This window comes from Rhodotorula toruloides, assembly GCF_000320785.1.
Source record: "Rhodotorula toruloides NP11 unplaced genomic scaffold Scaffold21, whole genome shotgun sequence".
Classification (NCBI taxonomy): Eukaryota; Fungi; Basidiomycota; class Microbotryomycetes; order Sporidiobolales; family Sporidiobolaceae; genus Rhodotorula; species Rhodotorula toruloides.
In genome coordinates, this window is record NW_015622981.1 from 173,668 (window position 1) to 197,775 (window position 24,108).

Here is a 24,108-nt window from a genome sequence, read left to right on the forward strand (position 1 = left end):
CGCACTGCTCTCTCCTGTCGCCGGCTCTGCCGCTCCCGCTCTTCCCGCAGCTCTTCCGCGTTCGGTTCCCTCACTGAACCCGCCTCGATGGCCGGCGACAACCCTCCTCTCTTCGTGCCGCTTGAGGGGGAGACGCCGTACGCCCACTACCTGAACAAGCTACACGCCGCCGTGCCGTCCGCCATCCTGCACGAACCGACGCCGACCAGGGAGCAGGCGCAGGCTGCGACAGATGTCTTTTTTGCCTACCAGAAGGTGCCGGGGGAGGCGATGGAGGAAAGTGCGTCTGCCACACAACACCCGTGCGCGATACGCGGTCACCGACTCTCACTCGCGCTGCAGAGGACAAGGAGAACTTTGCGATCAACAGGGATGCGGCCTTGCGGGCCTTTGGCGCAGTCACGACTCGTCGCGGACTAGGTCCAGGATTAGGGTTGCAGATTGAGAAGGGCAGAGAGAAGCGAGGTGGGAGGAGGAGCGTCGGCGGTGCGGGTGAGGCCGACGAGGAGGAGAATGACACACCGGCCACGAAGCGCAGGAAAGGTGCGTCCACGCTGCTCAGCCTTCCACCTTCAGCGCCCTTCGTGTCTCGGACCGGAACGGGACCGCCTTGCTGGGGCGGGTCCGCTGACTCTGCGTGTGCCAATGATTCTGCAGGCGCGCAGAACGTCTCGCTCGAGGACCTCTACCAGAAGCTCGACGAGCTCGCGTCGCACGTCAAGACCCGCTGCATCACTAAGGACGATCTCAAGCACCTCGCGACCAAAGAAGACCTCAAGACGCTCGCAACGAAGGTCGAGGCGCTCGAAGATACGGTCAAGGATCGCAACAAGAAAGTCGAGAGCCTCGAGAAGACGGTCAAGGATGTCAAACAGAAGGTCGAGGCGCTCGAGAAGACGGTCAAGGACGTCAACAGGAAGGTCGAGGGCCTCGAGAACGCGGTCAAGGACATGAACAAGAAGGTCGGCGCGCTTGAGGAGACGGTCAAGGGTCTCGGCGTCAAGGTCGACGAGGCGCTCAAGAAGGACGGAACGCTCGACAAGGCGTTCGCAACGGTCCAGACGGACTTGACGGACCTCAAGCAGGCGATCATCGACTTGCAGACGGTCGTACAGGTCTTGCCGGGCCTTCAGCGCAGTCTCGCCGACATCGAGAACTATGTGAAGACGCGACGCGCGGTGAGTTTCGTTCGTATGTGCTTCCAGACGGTACTGACGGTATTGCACCTTAGGACATCAAGGATACTTGACAGGCGTCGACTCGAGCTTTTTAGGAGGAGCACGCGGAGGAGGAGGGTCACCTGCATCCCGTTTTACCTTGTTGTTGCTTTCTTTGTCTTGCATTGCATCTCTTGAGCTCCGTACCAGCATCCACGACGTGCGAGTTTCGCGAAAGTCGTTTCACGCGTTCACCGTTCACCTTCTCCCCTCTCCCCGCCGCCATGGCTCCGCTCGACCAGGACAAGCTCGCAGACTACAAGCAACAGGCTATGAAGGAGGTTGAGGCCGCCGTGCGTCCCCGCGCGCTCTCCTCGCGCTGCCTGACCTCATACTTACCTTGAGGGACTCGCAGCAAGCCTACCTCTCCGACAAGGGCGCAGAGTGAGTGGACGCGTGTCCGAGTGGGCTAAACAGGGCTGACCGACGCTCTCACAGCCTGCAGACCCGCTACGTCGAGCCCGCGCTCACCACCTTCCGCCATCATGCCGAACAAGGACCCCTCTTCACCACCTTTGCCCTCGTCTTCGGCCTCCTCTCGTTCTTCCCCGTTCTGCTCTTCACGCTCTTCGCCGCCGGCACCGTTCTCGCCGTCGGAGGAGCTGCTTTGGTGGGAGCGGCAGTCGTGATCGCTTGGCTCGTTGGCTCTGCGGGTGCGTTTCCCTCCAACGGCTCGCAGATCAAGCCGAAGAAGTGACACTCGTTACGCTGGTACAGCCCTCCTCCTCGTCGGGACGCTCGCGGTCGTCGGCTTCATCAGCGCCGTCGCGACGTTCTGGATCGGCGCCTCTTACGCCGCCCTCCGCCTCCTGCACCACCTCAGGACCGCCGACACGCTGCCCGACGCCATCCAGGTGCGTGGGGATCGGACGGCGAGAATCAGGAGTTGCGAGACGGAACTGACGCTTTCTCGCTCGCAGGACTTCCGCTCCGAAGCAACCGATCTCTTGTCCGGCTCGAGCGCGTCGGCGAAGCACAACGGCACGAACGGGTACACCAAGGTGCACTTCGACTCTGTCGTCAAGCAGGAGGGCGAGAAGGATGTCCCGGTCAAGAACGGCGACTCCTGAAGGAGAGGATTTGCTTGAAGAGAAGGGGGAGGCGCCGCTTGCCGTTGTACCGTACATTTCGCCGCATCGTCTCTGCAGTACATGAGTCTTGTTCCACCATTTCGCTTGTTTTGCTTGATCAGTGACTGTATGCGTCGAGGTCATTGCAAGCCGACGTTGCTCGCGAGTCGTCTCCTCGCTTTGCCTCGTCCGCCTCTCTCGCTCACTGGAAAGCATGTCACGCACACTGCTCACCTCGGGTTACGGCGGCAAGATCTACACCCTGGCCTTCGACCCCGCCTCGTCCTCACTCCGCACCTCCTCAACCGTCTCCTGCGGCAAAGCCCCGACCTGGCTGACTTTGTCCGGTCAACACCCCATCGTCTACACCGGTGACGAATTCTCCCAACCCGACGGCATCCTCCATGCGTTCCGCTTCGACGCATCCGGCTCGCTCGACTCGCTCTCAACGGCCAAAGTCGCGGAGGGACCGGTCCATTTCTGCCTCTCGAGTGACGGGAGGAGGATGTTTACGGCAAACTATGCCAGTGGGACTTTGAGTGTCGTTGGGATCAAGGAGGACGGGACGTTTGACGAGGAGGGAAAGGTCGAGACGAGGGTTTTCAAGGGTACTGGGCCAAAGAAGGACAGGCAGGAGGCGCCGCACGTTCATGGAGTGTGCGTCGAGGCTTTCTTCGAGGCTCGCGAGGCGTGGGAGGAAGCTGACACAGTTCCGACGTTCCTTTTCTGCAGCTACCTCGACCCGACAAACCGCTACCTCTTCGCTGCCGACCTCGGCGCCGACGTCCTCCGCGTCTTCGACGTCTCCTCCCCCGACAAGCTCGAGCAACTCCCGGCAATCACCATGCCCGCCGGCAACGGTCCCCGTCACCTCGTCTTCACCACTCCAGGCGAGAACTCGTCCCGCACGGTCCTTTACTTGATGGAGGAGATCCGGTCGACGATTGCGGTGTTTGAAGTGGAGTATCCGTCGGAGAAGAGCCCGGACTTGAGCTTGAAGGCATTGCAGAAGGAGGTCTCGATCCTTCCGCCGGACTTCACGGACCAGTGCGTCACGTCTCTCCGCTTCGTTCCCGCTGCGCTGGACGTCGCCCATCGTCAGAGCGGTGCAAGACGGTACTGGCCCGGAAAGCTAACCCGCACCTTATATCCTGCAGCCAAGGCGACTGGACTGGCGCGGAGCTCGCCATCTCGCCCAGCGGCCGCTACCTCTACGCCTCGAACCGCTGTCCCGTCGACAAACCTGCACCCTACGACACCCTCGCCATCTTCGAACTCACTGCCGCCGGCACGCTCAACACGAACGTCTCGCCCGTCCAATTCGACCTCGGTGGACGAGGACCGCGACACTTTGCGCTCAGCCCGAAGAAGGACGACGAGAGGGAGGGCAAGTACATGGCTGTTGCGCTGGAACGGACGAGCGAGGTGGTCGTGTACGAGGTGGACGAGGACAAGCAGGATCGGTTGACGGAGGTTGCCCGCCTGAAGGATATCGACCAGCCGACGTGCATTCAGTGGCTGCCGTAGAGTCGTAACTAAACGCATGCGAATAGACTTGTACATAGAAGGATTGCTCTCGCTGTTCCCCCTCGAGATTGAGCGGACCAGAGGCAGCCGACGGAACTCGCGACGTCCCTCATCGATTCTCCTCTCGTCTTGACTCGCTGGGACTCGCAGGCTCCGCTGCTGTTCGTGCTGGATATGGCACCCTACTTGCTGTACGCGGGCGGCTACGAAGGCCGCATCCTCACGCTCTCGTTCGACCCGTCCGCTCTGAAGGCAGAGGAGCGACTGAAGGTCGTGGGCGAGGTGGAGTGCGGGGCGGCGCCTACCTGGCTGACGTTCTCGCAGGACGGTGCGTCTCTTGCGACATTCGGCTGTTTGCGCAAGCTGACTGTCGTCGTCGCAGGCAAGCACCTCTATGCCGCCGACGAGTGGGGGGAGGACGAGGGAACGCTCACGGCGCTCAGCGTGTCCGATGAGGGCGTGCTGAAACCATTGTCGACCGTCAAGACGGGTGCGTACACTCCAGCCGCTTCCGCCGCCATTGACGCTGACCCCCTCCTCCTCGCGCAGGCGGACTGTGGCCTTGTCACTCCTGCCTCTTCTCCTCGAACCCTCCTCAGATCCTCACAACCAACTACAAAGGCGCCTCTATCCATTCTATTGTCCCTTCTCCCCCAGGCGACCTCGACCCGACCGCCTCCTCCCTCCTCTCCGTCCTCGATACCGGCTCAGCTCTTGGACCTATCGAATGGCGGCAAGAGCAAGCGCACCCTCACGGTGCGCACCCTGACCCGCTTGGACAGGTCATCGTCGTCCCCGACCTCGGTACGGACGACCTGCGCATCCTCGCTCCTTCACCCGACGACTCCAGCAAATGGGAAGAACGCGAGCGGGTGCACCTCACGCCCGGCGACGGACCACGCCACGTCCTCTTCGGTCCTTTGCGACCCAGCAACCGCCCCGGCGTCGCGAAAGTCGCGCGCCTCTACGTCCTCAACGAGCTGAACAACTCGATCTCCGTCCTGTCCGTCTCGTACCCCTCCGACCCGACTTCGCCCGTCCCAACAATCACGATCCTCCAATCACGTATCTCCCTTCTTCCGCCTGGACCGATGCCGCACCAATCCGACTTTTCCTCCTGGCACGCCGCAGAACTTGTGCTCTCGCCTACTGGACGGACTTTGATCGCCTCGAACCGCGCGGAAGCGCACGACCCGCTCAATGGCACCTCGGAGGGACCGGAAGACTTGCTCGCGGTGTTTGAGGTGGACGAGGAAGGGTTGGTAGTGGAGGAAAGTCGGAAGCTCGTTGGGAGCGGCGGACGCGCACCGAGGCATATGAGTTTGTCGAGCGAGTCTTTGCGCTGCAAGGGCAAGGGAGACGAGGCGATTGAGGAGGGGAGGTGGTTGGCTGTTGCACTACATGATTCGGATGAGGTGGTTGTCTTCGAGCGGGTGGGAGGGGTCGATGGGAGGGAGTTGAGGGAGGTGGCGAGGTTGAGGGGTGCGGGGAGGCCCGGTATCGTGCTTTGGGCGTGAGAGGTCGCTCTCAGTGGGCGAGAATGGAGGAAGACCTCTCGCAACACGAACGAAGGTAGACAAGTAGAACTAGATTGCCAACAAGAGACGGGTTACGAGTACATCAAGCGAGGCTACGGGAAAGTACGACAGCTGGAAACGGGGAAGGGGAAGCAGGCCGCTTCACTCGTGCTTGGGGTTCTCGGGCGACTTCTGCGAGTGCGAGGTCGAGGAGGAGAAGCGTCAGTTGCCCTACTTGCCGAATACGGACCAGCTGGACGCGCCTTCCACTCGTCCGCAATCTGCCTCTGGCGCTCACGGCCGTCCTGCGCGTGTGTCGAGCGTAGGATCAGCTCGACTCGAGGTTGAGAAGGTCCCGATTTCTCAGCCTCTACTGCAACCAGCGCCCTCAAATGGCGGTTCTTACCCACTCGAATAGCGCTTGAGGCAGTGAGGAGAGACAGCGGGACGCACCTGGTCCGGGTCCGCCTTCTTCAGCTCCTCCGTCCTCCTCTTCCTGAAGTCCTGCCAGAGCGACTGCTGTTCGGACAGCTCTTTGGGCTCTTTGGTCTTGGTGGTGGCGGCTGTTGTCGTGGAGAATTGGGCGGATAAGCACCGAAGGGTAGGGGAGGAAGGGGGAAGTCGAAGCGAGAAGTGCGCGGGTGAGCAAGGGAGAGGCGGGAGAGCAAGCGAGGGTCAGCGGAGGTTTTTGGGACGGTCCGAAGGTGACGCACTCTTGCCCATGTTGACGGCGGCGAGGTAGTCTGCGAGACGAGCGACGCGGACGAGTCGAGGTCAGTGGGACGAGCAGAACGAGGCGAGAGGAAGCGGAGCGCACTCTTTTCGAGTTGGTGCGGGTTGGCGGTGACTGCGAGGATGCTCTCGTGCGCTCGAGAGTACGTTCGCGCGGTCAGATCGTCGTCGAGTGAAGGGAAGGAGGGCAAGAGAGGCCAGTCGATGTCGAGGGGGCGTCACCGGGCCAGCGACGCGCTCGACGCGGGATTGACATCTCTCTGCAGCATTGACAAGTCCTCATCGGTCCCTCGAGCCTATCTAGGCCACACAGGAAAGTCGACGACGGCGTGAACAGGCTCTTCAACGCGTCCAGGAGTGTCGACGAGGTCAGTCGAGGAGAGCGGGTCGTGCAGACCTCCGTTCGACGCCGTTCGACCAGCAAATGAGAGCTACGAGTCCACGGGTGCCATTGAGCGAGTGCAAGCTGTCCCATGTCGTGGTCGATGGGAACCGCTCTCATCTCACGGCGTTGTGAGGCAGGGCGGTGAAGGCGCGTCGCTCAACCCTCGACCACACCCGCTCACTCGCTCTGCTACACTCGCTAGGACACTCGCTGGCATCGGATAGAGACTACGACGCGATCTGGCCAACGCGCGCCAACCGCTGGGATGGCAGACGACCTCCTTGCGGCGCCCATACCTCGAGGACCGCCTGCTCAGTTCGCCCTCGACGCGACAGACTCGCCAGGACCAACTCCAGCTGCGACCCCCCCATCTCACTCGCGATCCTCGTCCTCGCTCATCCCCCCGCCGCCCGCGTCGCCCGCTCGAACGCCCGCACCCGTCAGATCGGCCTCCTCGTACGGCACAGCGGCACGAGATGCGCAGCCAGGGATGAGCTTGTTCCGCTACAGCGACGACGAGGACGAGCTCATCGCGTCGGGGCCGTACGAGCGATCCCGGTCGGCCGACTACTACCCTCCCAAACCTCTCGCCTCGTCGACCTCTTCGCGCGAGGTACACTTCGACATGGACTCGGAGGAGATTGATGACCGGGATCTGGACACGCCGTTGATGGAGGGCCTTGTGCATACGGGGCTGCGGCGGCAGAGTCTCGACTTGCGCGGCGAGGCACGGCGGTTGAAGGAGATGGAGGTCGAGGGGGAGGAGGCAGAGCCGCCAGATTGGCTGTTGAGGGGTGGTGGGATCTTTGCGGGTATAGCGAACATGTCGAACTCGATCCTGGGCGCGGGAATCATCGGTGCGTTGCCCTCTTTGCCTTCGTCCTCCCCCTCGCGCTGATAATCACTTCCTCGTGGCGACTTTCGCTTCGTCTCACAGGTCTGCCCTACGCACTAAGAGAAGCAGGCTTCCTCACCGGCATCCTCCTCCTCATCTTCCTCGGCGTCGTCACAGACTGGACGATCCGCCTCATCGTCCTGAACGCAAAAATGAGCGGCCGAAGATCCTACATCGACATCCTCGACTCGTGCTTCGGCAAGCCCGGTCGAGCAGCTGTCTCGTTCTTCCAGTTCGCTTTCGCGTTTGGCGGAATGTGCGCGTTCTGCGTCATTCTCGGCGACACGATTCCTCGGGTCCTCCTCGCCCTCGTCGGTCCCGATACGAGCTCCGTCGTCTCGTTCTTCATCTCCCGACCCATCGTCACGACCGTCCTCACAATCGGCATCTCGTACCCGCTCTCCCTCTTCCGCGACATCGAGAAACTCTCTCACGCTTCCACACTCGCTCTCATCAGGTGCGTTCGCTGGTTTGCTCCTGCCTCGTTAAATGAGTAGCCCTACTGACACGGTCTTGTCGCGCAGTATGGTCGTCATCGTGGTCAGCGTCGGGGTGCGAGGACCGGGAGTCGAGGACAGCTTGAAGGGCGATCCCTCGCAGCGGTGGACAACGCTCGAGCCGGGCGTTTTCGGGGCTATTTCAGTGATTTCGTTCGCCTTCGTGTGAGTACCTGAACGCTCTGCATGACTTCAAAGCGAAGCTGACGACCCCGCGCGCAGCTGCCACCACAACTCGCTCCTCATCTACGGCTCCCTCCGCACGCCCACGCTCGACCGCTTCGCCCGCGTAACACACATCTCGACCACCCTCTCCGTCATCGCCTGCCTCTGCATGTCCATATCCGGCTTCCTCGTCTTCACCGACCGGACGCAGGGGAACATCCTCAACAATTTCGCCGAGGACGACACGTTGATCAACATTGCTCGAGCTTGCGTGCGTCTGCATTCCTTCTATAGACGGTACTGAGACGCAGCTGACGATGGCGAGCGCAGTTCGGCTTGAACATGTTCACGACCCTCCCGCTCGAGGCTTTCGTCTGCCGCGAAGTCGCAGAGACGTACTTCTGGCCCGACGACCTCGTCTTCAACAAGCGAAGACACGTCCTCATCACCACCGCCCTCGTTTTCAGCGCGCTCGTCGGTGCGTCCGTCCCTTTCTCGTCGCCCGAAGCAAGACTGACCCTTCTCCGTTTCGGCCACAGTCTCACTCATCACCTGCGACCTAGGCTTTATCCTCGAACTAGCAGGCGGTTTCTCCGCCACCGCACTCGCCTACCTATTCCGTTCGTCCCTCCCTGCTCCCTCCTCCCTCCTCTTCCCAACTAACCTCTTCCCCTTCCCTCGCAGCCGCAGCATGCTTCCTCCGCCTCTCCGGCTCAGGTCGCCAACTCGCCCCTCAACGAGTCGCAGCCTGGGCGTGCGCGGCGTTCGGGGTGCTCGTGATGGTCCTCTCGACGTTTTTGAGCATCAGGAAGGCGTTGACGGGGGAGGCGCACAAGCAGTGTTGAAATGCGACGGCAGAAATGTCTACTACGTCACAGTGGGCTGCTTGTCTGTGCGAGCGTGAACCACCGACCCGACCCGTCCCTCGCTCTTTCTCCAGCGCTTCACCGCTCATTCGCGAACTGCTCGCAAGACCTCGCCCTCTCCTCCGCGCTCTCATCTGCTTGCTTTACGCGTTGCCATCTCGCTGTACTGCCCCTGCGACAGCCTGGACACCAGTCTTCATCACTCATCTCCCTCGTTCGCGACCACTGATTGTCATGCCCGCTCTCTCGTCCGTCCTGGCCTGTGCGATGCCATCTTCTTCGCCAGTCGAAGCCCCCGTACCGCCTGGGGGTCACTGCGGGTCTGCCCCACCAGACTTGTCGGACCATCAGTCCAATCCCCTCTACCTCCCCCGCTTCATCCTCTTCAAGCCGGATCTAGCCCCTTTGATTGATGCGACGGTGCAAGAGAAGGTGCGCAAGGCGGAGGAGAAGAAGATCGCTGCGGGCGAGACGGTCGACGTCGTCTCGGAAGGGACGGCGAGCCAGTTTGCCAGGTTGCTCGACGACTTCGCCATGCCCCTTCCCTTCTACATCGAGTCGTCAGTCGACCAGGCGATGCAATTCCTCTTGCGCGCGGTCATCGCTCTCGTCAACCCTCTCTACGCTCTCTTCGACCTTCCTTCGCCGCCGCGACACTTTGTTCAGCCCAAGCTCTTGCTTCCGCCTACCGACAGTCACGGCAAGCAGCACAACCTCAAACTCGAGATCGACTTGTCCATTCAGCGCTTCGTTGCGGCCACCGCCGACACGGGCCTTCACACGACTGCTCCTCAGCCTGCGCAGAGCTGGCGTCATCGCTTCCTCTCCTGCTTGACGATCAGGACGCCCGATGCTTCGCGTCCTGCGACAGCCGCGCGAACCGCCAGCGGAGCCGGCGAGGAGGGAATCTACCGCCAGCTGATTCGCTGCATGCGACAGTCTCCTTGTCTCTCCCCTCAGCAAGTCAACTCACAAGTAACTGACTTCGCGGCCAGCTCATGCTTGCTTCAGGTACGTCAATCCGTACCGCCGGCAGACTTTCGCAAGCGACGCGGAGCTGACCTACGGCTTGGACGATGCGACAGGCGATACAAGGAGCGCGACTCGCCGGCGTGACTTCATTCGTACTTGTGGACGGTCTCTCGTTCGTGATCGGCGAGCTGGTTGATCTCGAATCAGGCGGGTTTGACGTCTTCCTTTCGGGCCTTCATCCTATCGCATCCACCGATCCGACGCAGCCGAGCCTACTCCGCATACTGCTTCGCTCAATCCTTCCAGAACAGCTTGGGGTTGCCTCGCTGCATGGCGACGACTTGGCAGGCGCCGCGTTCGACGAGGATCGACAAGCTCTTCTGGTTGAGGCGGTCGGGGAGGATCGCAACCTGTCGTCCAGCTCAAGCGAGGGGGACGTGTCTATCGCGAGGAAGGCCGGTGTGCCGGATCATCAGGACTTGCAGTCAGCTCGCTCTGAAGTGCGTGTCGTCTCTCCGCTGCTGTTGCGACCACGCTGACGCCGTAATCCCGCAGCGATGGTTGCTCACCTGCACATACCCCGACGGAGTCTCTTTGGTCGGCCGGTCTCTTAGCGCTGTTTCGACAACTTCGTCTGCTGAGTCCACCACATCTTGCGATTCACGACCTGCCACGCCTGCCGCAACCTCTCCATTCTCCGTCTCTCCAGACTACTACAACTCGCCCATCGCTCTCGTCTCGCTTGTAGGCCGAGGCGCTGTGGGACACGTTTATCGCGGAACGGACAGCGTAGGAAATGCGGTTGCGGTCAAGATCGCTCGACCCGGGATGGAGGACTACCTTCGAGATGAAGCTCTTCTCGGTCGCGACCTCCGCGCCTACAACGAGGACGTTCTCACGTTCGAAGGATTATTTGAACGACACGACGGACGCTTGTTCGCGGTGATGCAGGACGGAGGTGAAGCGCCCGAAGATTGGAGGGAGGTTTCGTTGGAGACCCGGTGCGTTCGCGCATCTCTCCCTCGCGACACGCACACGCACTAATCAGCTTCATTCGCTAGGCTGTCGCTGTTCGTCTCCCTCCTGCGACTCCACCAGAAAGCCGGCATCCTTCACGGCGAGATCGCACCTCGGAACTGCGTCCTTGCTCCGCCTTTCGCCCGCCTCTTCACGTGTCTACGCTCGCTGGATAGACCTCTCAAAGGCGACGACTGGTCATAAATGTCCTGGGCGCGGCTGCACAGAGCTGAAGTGGGCGGCTGTTGAGATGGGCCTCGTGGCGGCGGAGGAGGCGGGTGTCATCGTGGCGAGAGCTTCAAGCGAAGAGCTAGTATGGTAGAACCTCTGCAGTCTCGTTTGCGAAACGCAGCTAGGCATGGTGCAAAGCGTTTGCGAAACAACATTCTACGAATGAGATGCGAGAACAAGCCTCCGTCTCTTCCTCCTCCTCTGCCCGCCGCACGCTCAACCCGACAACGGCAACCCACACACCTCGCAGTCCGCCCCCGCGTCAGGCGGGTTCTCGAACGTACAATGCGGGCAGACCTTTGCTCCTCCCGCTGCGCCCAAGTCGGCTGCAGCGCCGGAGCCGGAAGCAGACGTCTCGGGAGGCATGTCGATGTCGGGAGGGATGTCGAAGCCGTCGAGCGTCTGAGTCGGCTGTTGTTGGGCGGAGGAGTCGGAACCGCCGGGATAGGTGCGAGGCGGAGGGGCAGGGGCTGCGACAAGCGATTCGAGGTGAGCCACAGTGATGGAGGCAGAGAGGAGAGAGGGACGCACCCTGCTCTTGCGCGACAACCATGAAGGTCTGCCAACCTGGCGAAGCGAACAGCTGCGCCAGGACGGTCGCAAGCTCGCGCTGCGAGGCGATCGAGCGGTCTGTCGGGCGGATGGTCGCGATGCGGCACATCAGGCGGAGATCGTTCTGCGGTGACTCACTCGGGTCAGTCGAGGGTCATGGCGCAGGGAGAGAAGCGCGACACACCTCTTCGAACATGCCGCAGTCAGTCAAGAAACGCAACAAGTGCCAGTCGCTCAGCCACCTCGCCACCTTTTCCACCCCCTCATCCGCGCTCAGCACCTCCAGCTCCTTCTCCCTCTCGCCCGGATCCGCATTCGTGCCAACCGTGCCCGACAAGAGTTCCGCCGGGATGTCCTTTGCGAGTGCGAGGAAGGACGAGGCGACCGAGGAGAGGGTCTGGTCTTGCAGTCCTGCGCGGTTCTCGTGCGTGAAGGGCGTGGGGGAGGTGAAGAGCGGGTTGGGCGAGACGGGGAAGCCGTGCGTGACCTGCGTAACGACGGATTCGTCAGCTTGCACGCGCCTGACGAGGTAGAGCGCACGACGCACGTTGACGAGGAGATACTCGACCGGGAAGCACGGCTTGGCGCTCTCCTTGACCTCGAGTCCGTACTTGTTCTTGTAGCGGTAAAACACGTCGGGGATGTACCTCGTCGGACCCTCCTCCTTGACGCGTACGATTCCCGGGTCGACACTCGCCTCCACCATGTCGGCGTCGACCATGGCCATCGCCTGGTCCGAGACTTGGTACGCCTCGACAGCGATCTGGCCCTGGATGTCGCCCGACAAGACGCATGTCACGAAGCGAGACGAGAAACGGCCGGTCATCGAGAAGCGCGAGGCGGTGGGGTGTTTGCGCTGCAGCGAAGCGGAGAAGAGGACCTCCAGACTCGACAGGAAGAACGAGTTGGCGTGCCGCTTCGCGACGACCTTGTCCGCCTTCTTCGCGTCCTCGGAAGAGGTGTCGGGCGTCAAGTCGGTAAAGATGACGCCGACAATCTGCAGCCCGCACGCGTCTGCGAGCGCCTGGACCTTCGCCTCCTCCTCCCAAGGAAAGCCAACCGTGATGCCGTCCGCATGCGGTTCCTGCGGCGGCTCGTGGATCGCCTCAACGACCGCCTTGACGCCCATCGGAACCTCCTCATACGGCGCGTACGTTCCAAGGAGGTACCCAAACCGCTGTGTGCCCGTTTGGCGCCAGAATCCGAGGAGACCGTCGATGAGAGCTGGATTGGCGAATTCGACATGGTCGACCATTCGGTATTGCTGGCGCGTCAAGGTGATGGCGGAAGGCTGGCACTTTGTGCAGATACCGGCGGGCCAGGGAGGGTGCGAGCCGGATGAACAAGGGACGGCGACGCGGTAGGATTCTTCCGAGAGGGGAGGGATGTAGGTCGAGGATTGTGCTGAGGATGGGATCGAGGCGTGCAGCTTCTTCAGGTAGGCGTGGTACGAGAGGTGCTTGATGTTATGCGAAGCGTGGTATTCGGCGTCGAAGGGCTGCACGCGAAATCGGTCAGCTCATCCCGCGCACGAAAGCCGACTCGGACGCACCTCGAGCGGCATGCAGTGATTACACATGCTCTTCGGCCCACATCTGCACCCATGCTGACCCTTCGGCCTCGCAATCTTGCCATCCTTCTGCTCCCAATACCGGTCGACCTCGTCCTCCTTCGCCTCTTCCCACGGTCTCCTCACAGCAGTCTGCTTGTCGTTCGATCCATTCGCGAGAGAAGTCGAGGCAGAGGCGGAAGTTGAGGCGATGGGGAGCGAGTCGAGCGGGACGGGCTTGCCGGAGAGGGTTGCGGCGTGAGAGGAGGAAGAGGTGGTCGGAGTTGCTGTGCCGGAAGCGGGATGGGACGAGAGGGCAGAGGGTGCTGCTCGGGTCTTGTAGGAAGCAAAGAGGAGGTCTCCGTGGCTGTTGCGCTCGATCCAGTCAGCACGCTTCGGAGGATGCGAGCAAGTGAAAGAAGCGCACCTGATCCCGAGGGAAGCCAAGTCGCCCGTGATGCCCGAGACGGGGTTCTCTCCTCCTCGCGGCTGGTTCGAGAGCGCAAGCGTGTCGGGGTCGATCTCGTTCGACGTCTCGAGGATCTGGGAGGTGGGGAGGAGACGATGGTCAGCGCTGAGTCGTCCCGGAATGCGATTGCGGGTACACGGTGTGCTCAAGAGAGCTCAACACGACTATCCAGAGTCCAGCCAGTCCGCTCCGTCGAGTCCTGGTGGTACTCGCAACGATGACGAGTCTCTCGAGGCGACCCGCTCGTCCTCGCCCCCTCGCCCCTCCTGTGCCCGTCGGACCAGCTCGGGAGCACTCCAGAGCGAGAAACAACGTTGTCACCTTTTGCACGAGCACGCTGATGTCGTCCGAGGGTTCGAGGGTGAACCTGTGGTTGCCGTTGGGTGCGCGGATGCGGACGAGCTGCGATTTCGACGCCGTCAGCCTTCTAGTGCGCTGTAGGTTTCCTGCAGTGCTCACCATTGCGCCTGACTCGCTGTGTGGTCAAAGTCGAGTGAGCTGGCGAGGGTGGGGCTGTGCGGCGAAAGCTCGACGGGCGGAAGTGGCTTGGTCTCCCTCGTTCGCTCTCGCTGGCTGGGCTGCTGACACGCTAGAACGACTCGCTGAAACTACGGCACCATGGGCATCAAAAAACTAAAGCTCAACGAGCAGAAGCGGCAGCACAGGCGCGTCCTCTCCTCGTCCTCATCTCTGCACTCCCTAGGCTAACACGGCGATGGACGGGACAGGGAGCGCTCGCAGCCCGCCAACAGGAGCAAGCTCGGCCTGCTCGAGAAGCACAAGGACTATGTGCAGCGCGCGAGGGACTTTCACTCCAAGGAGGACCGCATCCAGCGGTTGAGGGAGAAGGCCAGCTTGCGAAACAAGGACGAGTTCTACTTTGGCATGATCAAGAGCAGTACAAAGGTGCGCACTAGCGGTCCTGGCTTGCGCCCGAGCTGAAGCTGACGACGTTCGTTTCCTCCGCCCGCAGAAAGGCGTCCATGTCCAGTCGAGGGGCAACGAGCCGCTCCCGACCGACCTCGTCACGGCGCTCAAAACCCAGGACGCAACCTACATCCGCATGCAGGCGACGATGGAGCAGGGTGTGCGTCCTCTCTCTCGCCTCTGTCTCTCGCCCGCTTGCCGAAATTCATGCTCGTCTCCCCGCAGCGCGTCCAACGATTGAAGGAACAACTCGCCGCACTGGTCGATACCGCGCTTCCCTCGTCGGTGAAGGGCAAAGCGAGCGCGCAGGATGAGGACGACGAGATGGACGATTGGGACTTGTACGACGACGAGCCAGTTGCTTCGACGTCTGCGGCGGGCGTCAAGCGGAATCATGTCGTCTTCACGGACAGTTTGGATGCAGGTGCGTGGCTAGTTCGCTCGCTTCACAGATTCTAAAGGCTAACGCGCCTTGCGCGCAGTCCGCTCCGGCACCGTCGAGACACTCCTGCGAAAACGCGCAACACCTACCGCCCTTCCCGCCTCCGCCACTGCCTCCGACGCTTCTTCTACTGCCAAGCGACGGCCCTCTAAGCCCAAGCCCGCTTCTGCCGACGCACACCCAGAAACCGACATCTCCACCCTCTCCTCCGAACTCCTCGCCTCCGCCACCGCCCACCGCACGCGCCTCGAATCCGAGCTCGCACAACGGGAAGCCCGTCTCGTGCAGCTCAAACGCGCAGCGCGCGAGTTGGAGCTCCAGCGATCTTTGATGGGCAAAGGAGCGAAGGAGGTTGTGCGCGCGAAGGGCGATCGGAAGGCAGGAGAGGAGGAGTGGTGGTTGCAGGGCGTCAAGGGTGCGAGGAAGGGCAAGGGTGGGGCGAGCGCGGAGCAGGAGGATGGCAAGTTGCCCATGGCGGAGGAGGGCGTTGCGACTGGTGCGAGGGTCTGGGTGCGTCTGCGAGTCCTTGTCCGTCCTATCCCGGTTCAGCGGCTGACCATCCGTGTTCGCCGTCGTTCGCAGAAGTGGAAGGCGCAGCGCAAACGGTAGATCCCTCTCCATCTCGTCCCGCTCCCTTCTCTCGCAATTCGCATGCCCGTGTTGTCCTGTTACTGCGTGCCCGGTCCGCAAGCGAGTCTGCGGTCTTTGCAGCAGTCGTTTCTGAGAGTCAGTCTGTGCATCGATCAGCCCCATTGGTCGAGAGAATGCCCGCGAGCGGGATGCGGCGGCATCGTGCCGAAGAGGAGGACGTCCCGGACAGCGACCACAACACAGGCTGGTTTGGTCGAAGCGAGAGCGTAGTCATAGCAGTCTCTGAACCGCATCCCGCAGCGTCAACGCCCGCAAGAGAGCCGTCGCCGCCAGATCCGTTCATCTCGAGGTGTTCGCACAAACCCAACCTCGGTTGGCTCCCGCCGCGTCGCTCCCAGCCACTCTCTGTGCGTCTAGCGAAATCGAGCACGGCGAGGAAGAAGCCTACTGACCATCTCGAGCCACCCTCGCGCAGCTCCCGCCCTTCGAGGTTCTCCTCTCGTCCCCCAACTCGCTCGAAATGATCCGCAACCTCGTCGCCCAGCGGGCACGCGCCTGCGCCCGCACCCAGGCGGTCCGCCGTGCGTCTACCAGCCCGTGCCGTGTGCCGCTCGAAGCGCCAGCTGACCTCGTTCGAACGCCGCTCTGATCCCGCCGCATCCTCTTGATCCCATCTCTCTGCGCCCGCTCTCGACTGCCTGATACGATGCACGCGCCGCAGAGTTCCATGCGACCCCTTGCGCTGCGGCTCTCACCAAGTTCCTCTTCCCCGCCATGTTCGTCCTCCCTACTACTCTGGAGGCATTCGAAGCCGAGCTGATCGCATCTCCTCTCCTCGCCCCACTCCTTGCGGTATGTGTCCGGATGCAGGTCCCCTACGATGACTGAGGGAGGCATCGCCCAGTGGAAGAAGAAGGAGGGCGAGTCGTTCGCGCCCGGAGACGTTCTCCTCGAGATTGTGCGTTCGCTCTCGTTCGTGGCAGTCTGAGTGCAGCCTACTGACTGTCATTCTTGCACACGAACAGGAGACGGACAAGGCTACGATGGACGTCGAGGCGCAGGACGAAGGTGTTCTTGGCAAGATCTTGGTGAGTTTGCGACTCCCCGACACTTCTTACCTGCTGCGAGCTTACCTTCTCTCGCACACACAGGTTGGCGACGGCTCCAAGGCTGTTCAGGTCGGCTCGCCGGTCGCCGTCATCGGTGAGGAGGGCGACGACTTCTCGGAGGAGCAGATCCAGTCCGTCTTGAAGGAGGCACCCTCGGGCGGCGACGTTGCCGAGCCGAAGCAGGAGTCGAAGCAGGAGAAGAAGGCCGAGGAGCCTAAGAAGGAGGAGCCGAAGAAGGAGGAGGCTGCGCCCAAGAAGCAGGAGTCGAAGAAGCAGTCTTCGCTCGAGCTTTCGTCCGACCGCCCCATCATCCTCGCTTCCCCCATGGCCAAGCGCCTCGCACTCGAGAACGGCGTCCCCCTCGCCAAGGTCAAGGGCACCGGCCCCGACGGCCGCATCCTCGCCGAGGACGTCGAGAAGTACAAGGCGTCGGCTCCCTCTGCCGCCGCTGCTGGACCGGCCGCCGCTGCCAAGGCCTCGCCTGCCGCTGGCGCCGGCGCTGCCTACACCGACACGCCCGTCTCGAACATGCGCCGCACCATCGCCTCGCGCCTGACCGAGTCCAAGTCGGGCACGCCCCACTACTACCTCACCGCCGAGATCAACATGGACCGCGTCAACAAGCTCCGCGAGGCGTTCAACACGGCCGCCAAGGCTGCCGACGCTGCTGGCGCATCCAAGGATGGCGTCAAGGGTGGTGTCAAGCTCTCGGTCAACGACTTCATCGTCAAGGCCTCGGCGCTCGCGCTCCAGGACGTCCCCGAGGTCAACTCCGGCTGGCACGGCGACTTCATCCGCGAGTACGCGACTCAGGACATCTGCGTCGCCGTCGCGACTTCCAACGGCCTCATCACGCCCATCGTCGCCGACGCCGGCCGCAAGGGCCTCGCGACCATCTCGTCGCAGGCCAAGCAGCTCGCTGCCAAGGCGCGCGACGGCAAGCTCAAGCCTGAGGAGTACCAGGGCGGCTCGTTCACCATCTCGAACCTCGGCATGATGGGCATCGAGTCGTTCACGGCCATCATCAACCCGCCCCAGTCGTGCATCCTCGCCATCGGCGCGAGCGAGAAGAAGCTCGTCATCGACCCCGCGAGCGAGAAGGGCTTCAAGGAGGTCTCGGTCATGAAGGCGACTCTCTCGTGCGACCACCGCGTCGTGGACGGCGCTGTCGGCGCAAGGTGGATGAAGGCGTTCAAGTCGTACTTGGAGGTGCGTCCGCTGCCTCTGCCTGCCCGTCTCTCGCACGCTGACCCTGCTTGCCTGCGCAGTCTCCCCTCTCGTTCATGCTGTAAACATCCTTATCACCCGTTCCTCTTCCCTCTCTCTCCTTGACGGATTCTCTTGATGCACCCCTCTTCGTTTCGCGGCATTTCTTCGTTCTCTCTCTTTCTTTTGGCACACTCTTCTTTCCTCGAAAACCCATCGTAGGAATGGCAATCTCAGCTCATCTAGACGTTCGCTCCATCCCCTCATCGCGGGTCGCCAGAAGTCCGCGGACGTTCCGGCCCCAGCTCTTCGCCTCTCTCTTCCTTCCTCTACTCCCTCACACAGAAGGCTCATGCGCGCATGGAGCGCGGACATGCTCGCTTGCCGTCGACGGACGACGACACGGACTCGAGCGACGATGGCCATTCCAGCGCTTCCTCTCGCTCTTCGCGATCGAGTAGATTTCCCAGCAGTAGTGACAGGGATTCAGACGACGATGCGCAGGACATGGACGACGAGGAGGTGGAAGAGCATGTGCGTGCGCCTTCCCACTCTTCGCGAACTGTTGGCGCTGACCGCTCGTCCGGTCCATCAGCCCCGTCGACGCCGACGACGCAGCAATATCCTCCTTGTCGTTCTCCTGCTTCTGCTGCTCTGCGGAGCACTTGGTGTTGCCGGCTGGTTCTGGTGGACCAAGTCTGGCTCCTCGTCGACGAGCGCGAGCGATGCTGCTTCGACAGTCACTGCGACTGCATCTCCTGCGGCGGGGACTGAAGCAGGGAGTAGCGATGGCGAGATGGGACAGTCGACGGCTGATGCGCTGGCGACGGGTGGAGCAGATGCTGGTGACTCGGTGCGTTCTACCGTCTCTCGCCTGCGGCGACTTCGTCCCGCTGTAGACTCCGTTTCAGCACGTACTGACCTCCCTTGCGTTTTGCAGAATCCGTACGTTCGACTGCTCATACGAGTCTAGACCTACGAGAAGTGAATCTGCTCTTGACATCCGTCCACTGCTCGCAGCAACCCTACAACGCACAACACAGCTTTTCCGGCCGGTACCGGCTCCAACACAAGTCCTCAGCCCTCGAACGGCGGTTCTCAGCAACCAGCCTCGTCCTCCAAGACCTCTGCCTCCGCCGGCTCTGCTTCCTCCCCGACGAAAGCAGCCTCGACGAACCTAAAGACCTGCAAGAAAGGCACCGGATACAACGACGCCAAGCTTACGCTCCAGCTGAACCTGTGCTGGGCGTACAATTGGGCTTCGACAGCCGGCGGATCGCTCGGAGACGGCGTGATGTACGTGCCGATGTTGTGAGTGCGGTCCAGCCTCTTCCTCTTTCTTTCGATCATGTTGACATGCCTTTCGCGCAGATGGGGCAGCAGCGACCAGTACACGAAGGATTGGGATGAAAACGCCCGCGCAGCAATCGCCGCCGGAGCGACGCACGTCTTTGGGTGAGGCGCCTCCCTTTGTCTGTTCCGTAGGCTCGCTCTCTGACTATACGCATCTCTCGCAGCTTCAACGAGCCCGACCTCGCCGAACAGTCGAACATCTCGCCGAAAGACGCCGCCGACGCGTGGAAACAGCACATCCAGCCTCTCGCTGGCTTGGCAAAGCTCGTCTCGCCAGGTGTAACGAACGGCGTCAAGACCGCTACCGGTGCGCCAATAGGAGTTGCGTGGCTCAAGGAGTTCATGGCGGCGTGCGACGGATGTACGATCGACGCTGTTGCGGTGCGCCCGACACCTTCTCTCTTTCGCAAGGGATGCAGGTCACTGAGCGTTTGTTTTGGGGGCTTGCAGCTGCATTGGTACGACGCTGCGAGGTGCGTCCTGCCGTGGTTGCAACGCTTTCTAGGCGGGAAGATTGCTGACCTTCCTAACGTTGGCTTCCATCTCTCGCCTGCGCAGCAACACCGCCTACTTTACCTCGTACCTCGAGCAGACGTACAAGAATCTGAGCAAGCCGATCTGGCTGACCGAGGTGCGTTCGCAAACTCCGACTTCCTCGAATCTCCTGCTCGCCTGCTCACCCTTGTTTGCGTGTGCAGTTCATGGGTACCGGCTCGTCCACGGACCAGGCGACGTTCCTAAAGTTTGCGGACCCGTGGCTAGAGAAGCAGACCTTTATCGAAAAGTATGCGGCGTTTGGTGGGTCCGCCTCTCTCCTTCGCCTGTTCCTTGCCTGACGCTTTCTCCGACAGGCGACTTCGCTAGCAACCCAGTAGCGGTCTTTGTAGACAAAGATGGGACGCCCAACGACCTGGGCAAGGTGTATGCGGGCGGGTAGACGCGATTGTACTGGACAGGCATGTTATATCTCAGAATCTCAGGTCTCGACGATCTTGCCTGTGCTACGAGACGAGAGGCCGTTTGTATGACGTAGCAATGCGTGGAGATGTAGTGCAAGATGTGTACAACAACGATAAATGCGATGCGGGTGGAGGACGTGAATGTTGCTAAGTTTCCGTCGCCAGATTCGCCAACCACGCCAAGCCCAGCTCCTCCAGAGTGCGCTGTCCGCACACTGCGTCTGGCGGCTGCTCCCTCGCGGCCGCCCGCTCCGCACTCATTGCTTCAACAACCTCCTGCCGTTCCTTCGCTTCTCGCGCCTTCGCCTCCGCAGCCTTCATCCGCCTTAGCTTGCTAGCCCGCTGATAGCAGTTATCGCCCGTTCGTGGCGGGTCGAGCGACTTGCCCACCGCGCTCCAGTCAACTCGGGTGTTGGAGAGGATGAGCGAGAGGAGATGGGCGTCGTCGGCTGCTGAATAAAGGTAGCGCTGGCGTGGTGCTGCAGAACGGTATCCGTGAGTATGAAGTGGGGAGAGCCGGGAGGAAAGCGTGCTGACCTGGACGGAAAGCTGCTGCATCTGGCGGACTCGCTTCGTGTTCCGCTCGTCGCACTGCACAAGCGTACGTCGTCAGCCGCAGCAGGAGAAGTACAAGCTTGAAAAGAGACGCACAGTCCCGCTTGTCCTTCAAGATCAGATACCTCGCCCTACACTCCTTCCCCGTCCGACCCAATCCCGCCTTCCTCGCAATCGCAACCCACGACAACTTCCGATTCACCGGCGCCTCCTTCACGCTCATCAGCAACTCGTCTTCCTGCGCTGTCCAGTAGACTCGGACGCGGCGGACGGGTTGATCGGTGGATGTCGAGGTTGAGGGAGTTGGAGAGAAGTCGGTCGAGGGCGTGAGAGCTGGAGTTGGCGGGAAGTCGATGGTCGTAGCGGGCGTAATGAGCGCAGAAGAAGCGAAGGGAGAGTCAATGAAGGTGGTGGCGGGCGTAGCGGAGAAGTTAGAGAGGGTCGAGGAGGAGTCGAAGGCGGAGAACGGGATTGGTAGGTCGGGAAGGACTGCGCCGGCTTGCCCGCTGGATGCGTTATCGGTCCAAGGTCCTTCAGCACTGAGCAAGCGCTCTATGCGGGCGGAAGAGCGTGATCAGCCGCCACACCTCGCTTCGACAGATGAAGAAGAAGCGACGCACCCAACTCCACCGCATCCAACTGTGCCGGGCCAGTCTCGTCCATACATCCTCCCAGCAACACCTCCCAGTCCACCACGATATCCTCCTCCACCGCAACCGTCTTGCTGAGCTCGTCGCAGGCGATTTGTGGCGTCCCTTCGAAAGTCGAGACCGGCGCTACAAGGACCGCCGGAGTCGCGGGGGGTGTCAAGACTTGTACATCGAGGTCTCGGCGGCTGGTGCTGGTCATGCAGCGCGGGAAGCGGGACGGATGGAGGGTGGGAGAAGGGAGAGAAGCGAAGGCGGGCGGGATGAGAATGTTCAGAGGGATAGGAGGGGCTCGCTGCTTGCGTTTTTTACGGCGCCAAGGGAAGCGAGAAGTGGCTACATGGCACGCTAGATCAGGCGCAGTGGAGACACGAATGGAAACTAGACGAGGAGGCGGATGTACAGGTCAAAGAGGTCGAGGAGGCGCGAATGGGAGACAACAAACGGTGTACGGATGCGTGAATAGGACGATGAGCACGTAGGGAGAGAGACGACAAACACGAGGCAAAGAACCCGAACCTAAACCGAGAACCAGAATGAAGCACACCCTCCCTTCCTTTCCCCGCTCAGAGCAACTCATCACACGCCCTCTCGACCATCCTCGACAACCCCCTCCCATTCGACTCGCACCACACATCCGTAAGCGCGATCCTCGTTGCGTGCTCGCTGACGTCGAAGCCGAGTTCGGCGGCGGCGAGGAGGAACTTGGTGAGGAGGATAGGCTTGTCGTCGTCTGACGCCGAGGATGAGGTCGACGTCGAGGAAGTGGACGAGGAAGAGGAGGCGGGCGAGGCCGGGTAGGCGGGGTTGTACGCCGGCGTCGACGTCGACTCCGCGACGAACGGCTGCTGGACCGAAGCCGCCGGAACAGCGAACGAAGCCGGCATGCCCCCGGGCATGCAACTCATCTCGACTCCCTCCTGACCCTCCCTCTCCTGACCCATCGACTCCCTCGAAGCCTTCAACAGATCGTCCTGCGCGCGCGCCAGGAGCTCCGCCTCGCGTTCCTTCTTCGCGCGGCGCTCGAGCTTGCGCTGGGCCTTCTCGAGCCGACGGGCGGCTTTGTGTTGCTTCTTCGCTTGGCGGATCGCGCGGCGTGCGGCGCGTGCGGCGGAGGACTCCAGGTCCACGTCGGCGTCCGCAGCTGGGGCGGGATCAGTCGAAGTAGCCGTGCTCGTCGACACCGGCACGCCCTGCGCCGCCCTAGCCTGCTCCATCGCTCTCCTAACCTCCTCCTCAAACCTCCTCTTCTCCCTCTCAAACTCGCCCCTCAACTCGTCAAACTCGTGCCTGACGCCGTCCGCCTCCTTCCTCACGCCTTCAACGACTTCCCCGATCGCACGTGTGAGGTCTTGTCCCACCGCAGCAAGCGAGGCGCTCAGGTCGCGCAAGTCGAAAGAGGGAGAAGGGAATTCCGAAGTCGGGTTTTGCAGGAGGGAGGAGAGGCGGCCCAAAGCCGAGTCGGGGGAGGTGAGGAGCGTAGAGAGGTGTGAGGAGAGTGAGGTGGCGTGCGAAGGGAGGCCGGAGAGTAGGCCCGACAGCGAGGAAGGGAGGGTCGTGAATGCCGGAGGAGCATCTTCACTGGCGGCGGCGGGGATGGGCTCGTCGGCGGGATCCTCCGCGACGGGAGGCGTAGAGGAAGGACGCGGGAACTCGGACTCGATCATCGCGCGCGGCTTGTCCGCTAGCGAACTCGTCTCCGCATTCGTATTGAGCGGAGCCTCGGCGGGATCCTCAAAGTCGAAGGGATCCTCCAAGTCGAAGAGGAGTGTGGGCGTCCCGACGGGCGTGTGCTCGTCCGCCTGCGAGTTCTGGAGACTCGTGTCCCCTGGCGTACCGACGTCGAGCCATTCGTCTGCCGAGGTGTACTCGCGTTCGCCGCCGGACGACTGCTGAGGCGTTTCGGCGGGTGAGACGGGCGCGCGCTGGCTCGCCGGCGTCGTGAGTTGGAGGCGGACAGTACGCGTGTTGCCGTCGAGCGACTGGAGCAACTCCTGCAACTCTTCCTCGCACGACTACATCCGACCCCCCTCGAAACGCGTCAGCAAGTCCAAGTGGCGACACTCGCCTGGGAGCGGCGCAAGACTCACAAGCACGATCCAATCCCCCTCTTCATCCAGATAACACAGTTCCACGTCCCCCTCCTCTGCGAGTCCAAAGCGCTGCCGGATCGCGTGCGAGAGGTGGGCGAAGTGGAGCGGCGAGGTTGGGGAGTGAGGGAGGGTGAGTTTGCGGAGCTGAGGAGGGCCGGAGGGAGTCGGGGCGGAGATCTTGAATGTGAGAGTGGACATTGTGGCTCTCCGATAGGTGCGGGAGAGGGACTGAGGGGAGGAGGACGAGGGTCATCGCAACTGCGGCATGAAATGGCTTCGAGTCTCTCTAAGGCTTGTTTGGCTTTGCAAAGATGCTTGCAATGCTCTGAGGATCATCGACATGGAACGCGGCGCAATGGCGGTGGGTCGAAGCGAAGGAACCCTTCGAATTCGTTGCAGACCCGTAAGAGAGAGCTCGGAAGCCTTCCCTTCGCTTTGAATAGCCATACGACCGGTCGACATACTCGGCAAGACTGATCCGGCGAGAACCTGGCCCGAAAATGGGAGGAGGGTGAACGAGAGAGCGAGAGGACAGGGCGGAAGAGCGGGAAGAATCGTCTCGTAT

General features: G+C 61.9%; 13 protein-coding genes across 13 annotated transcripts; 9 read left to right on the forward strand and 4 right to left on the reverse strand.

Moving 5' to 3' along the window:
* Window positions 1-87: 87 nt before the first annotated feature.
* RHTO_03534 (uncharacterized protein) lies at window positions 88-1,249 on the forward strand (the record flags this gene model as incomplete). Its single annotated transcript, XM_016417204.1, has 4 exons — window positions 88-280; window positions 343-543; window positions 658-1,178; window positions 1,232-1,249. The coding sequence occupies 4 exons, from the start codon at window positions 88-90 to the stop codon at window positions 1,247-1,249; spliced, it is 933 nt and encodes a 310-aa protein (XP_016271417.1).
* Window positions 1,250-1,441: 192 nt separating this feature from the next.
* On the forward strand, window positions 1,442-2,287 carry RHTO_03535 (uncharacterized protein; the record flags this gene model as incomplete). Its single annotated transcript, XM_016417205.1, has 5 exons — window positions 1,442-1,510; window positions 1,573-1,601; window positions 1,656-1,870; window positions 1,935-2,071; window positions 2,138-2,287. The coding sequence occupies 5 exons, from the start codon at window positions 1,442-1,444 to the stop codon at window positions 2,285-2,287; spliced, it is 600 nt and encodes a 199-aa protein (XP_016271418.1).
* A 214-nt stretch (window positions 2,288-2,501) lies between these two features.
* RHTO_03536 (3-carboxymuconate cyclase) lies at window positions 2,502-3,814 on the forward strand (the record flags this gene model as incomplete). The annotated part of the gene is made up of 3 exons (XM_016417206.1): window positions 2,502-2,944; window positions 3,020-3,334; window positions 3,445-3,814. 3 exons carry the CDS (start codon window positions 2,502-2,504, stop codon window positions 3,812-3,814), a joined length of 1,128 nt encoding a protein of 375 aa, XP_016271419.1.
* A 174-nt stretch (window positions 3,815-3,988) lies between these two features.
* RHTO_03537 (carboxy-cis,cis-muconate cyclase) lies at window positions 3,989-5,331 on the forward strand (the record flags this gene model as incomplete). The annotated part of the gene is made up of 3 exons (XM_016417207.1): window positions 3,989-4,142; window positions 4,197-4,304; window positions 4,364-5,331. 3 exons carry the CDS (start codon window positions 3,989-3,991, stop codon window positions 5,329-5,331), a joined length of 1,230 nt encoding a protein of 409 aa, XP_016271420.1.
* A 162-nt stretch (window positions 5,332-5,493) lies between these two features.
* On the reverse strand, window positions 5,494-6,319 carry RHTO_03538 (uncharacterized protein; the record flags this gene model as incomplete). The annotated part of the gene is made up of 5 exons (XM_016417208.1): window positions 5,494-5,523; window positions 5,785-5,894; window positions 6,045-6,074; window positions 6,149-6,199; window positions 6,286-6,319. 5 exons carry the CDS (start codon window positions 6,317-6,319, stop codon window positions 5,494-5,496), a joined length of 255 nt encoding a protein of 84 aa, XP_016271421.1.
* A 394-nt stretch (window positions 6,320-6,713) lies between these two features.
* RHTO_03539 (amino acid transmembrane transporter) lies at window positions 6,714-8,850 on the forward strand (the record flags this gene model as incomplete). Its single annotated transcript, XM_016417209.1, has 7 exons — window positions 6,714-7,305; window positions 7,386-7,800; window positions 7,868-8,005; window positions 8,063-8,276; window positions 8,336-8,483; window positions 8,545-8,625; window positions 8,690-8,850. 7 exons carry the CDS (start codon window positions 6,714-6,716, stop codon window positions 8,848-8,850), a joined length of 1,749 nt encoding a protein of 582 aa, XP_016271422.1.
* A 255-nt stretch (window positions 8,851-9,105) lies between these two features.
* On the forward strand, window positions 9,106-11,064 carry RHTO_03540 (protein kinase; the record flags this gene model as incomplete). Its single annotated transcript, XM_016417210.1, has 4 exons — window positions 9,106-9,882; window positions 9,957-10,343; window positions 10,399-10,844; window positions 10,905-11,064. 4 exons carry the CDS (start codon window positions 9,106-9,108, stop codon window positions 11,062-11,064), a joined length of 1,770 nt encoding a protein of 589 aa, XP_016271423.1.
* Window positions 11,065-11,307: 243 nt separating this feature from the next.
* On the reverse strand, window positions 11,308-14,123 carry RHTO_03541 (nuclear protein localization protein 4-like protein; the record flags this gene model as incomplete). Its single annotated transcript, XM_016417211.1, has 8 exons — window positions 11,308-11,561; window positions 11,623-11,767; window positions 11,828-12,130; window positions 12,191-13,141; window positions 13,196-13,559; window positions 13,620-13,735; window positions 13,983-14,063; window positions 14,121-14,123. The coding sequence occupies 8 exons, from the start codon at window positions 14,121-14,123 to the stop codon at window positions 11,308-11,310; spliced, it is 2,217 nt and encodes a 738-aa protein (XP_016271424.1).
* Window positions 14,124-14,279: 156 nt separating this feature from the next.
* Window positions 14,280-15,639, forward strand: RHTO_03542 (U3 small nucleolar RNA-associated protein 11; the record flags this gene model as incomplete). The annotated part of the gene is made up of 6 exons (XM_016417212.1): window positions 14,280-14,330; window positions 14,403-14,567; window positions 14,635-14,748; window positions 14,814-15,012; window positions 15,071-15,540; window positions 15,613-15,639. The coding sequence occupies 6 exons, from the start codon at window positions 14,280-14,282 to the stop codon at window positions 15,637-15,639; spliced, it is 1,026 nt and encodes a 341-aa protein (XP_016271425.1).
* Window positions 15,640-15,794: 155 nt separating this feature from the next.
* Window positions 15,795-18,022, forward strand: RHTO_03543 (pyruvate dehydrogenase E2 component; the record flags this gene model as incomplete). The annotated part of the gene is made up of 7 exons (XM_016417213.1): window positions 15,795-16,028; window positions 16,097-16,202; window positions 16,343-16,397; window positions 16,492-16,579; window positions 16,647-16,709; window positions 16,773-17,939; window positions 17,999-18,022. The coding sequence occupies 7 exons, from the start codon at window positions 15,795-15,797 to the stop codon at window positions 18,020-18,022; spliced, it is 1,737 nt and encodes a 578-aa protein (XP_016271426.1).
* Window positions 18,023-18,296: 274 nt separating this feature from the next.
* RHTO_03544 (Glycoside hydrolase) lies at window positions 18,297-20,226 on the forward strand (the record flags this gene model as incomplete). The annotated part of the gene is made up of 9 exons (XM_016417214.1): window positions 18,297-18,470; window positions 18,532-18,881; window positions 18,957-19,247; window positions 19,308-19,391; window positions 19,454-19,670; window positions 19,740-19,762; window positions 19,848-19,920; window positions 19,988-20,087; window positions 20,141-20,226. 9 exons carry the CDS (start codon window positions 18,297-18,299, stop codon window positions 20,224-20,226), a joined length of 1,398 nt encoding a protein of 465 aa, XP_016271427.1.
* Window positions 20,227-20,395: 169 nt separating this feature from the next.
* RHTO_03545 (Myb domain containing protein) lies at window positions 20,396-21,652 on the reverse strand (the record flags this gene model as incomplete). Its single annotated transcript, XM_016417215.1, has 4 exons — window positions 20,396-20,727; window positions 20,786-20,839; window positions 20,900-21,355; window positions 21,424-21,652. 4 exons carry the CDS (start codon window positions 21,650-21,652, stop codon window positions 20,396-20,398), a joined length of 1,071 nt encoding a protein of 356 aa, XP_016271428.1.
* A 364-nt stretch (window positions 21,653-22,016) lies between these two features.
* Window positions 22,017-23,741, reverse strand: RHTO_03546 (Phox/Bem1p domain containing protein; the record flags this gene model as incomplete). The annotated part of the gene is made up of 2 exons (XM_016417216.1): window positions 22,017-23,465; window positions 23,541-23,741. The coding sequence occupies 2 exons, from the start codon at window positions 23,739-23,741 to the stop codon at window positions 22,017-22,019; spliced, it is 1,650 nt and encodes a 549-aa protein (XP_016271429.1).
* Between the last annotated feature and the right edge of the window lie 367 nt (window positions 23,742-24,108).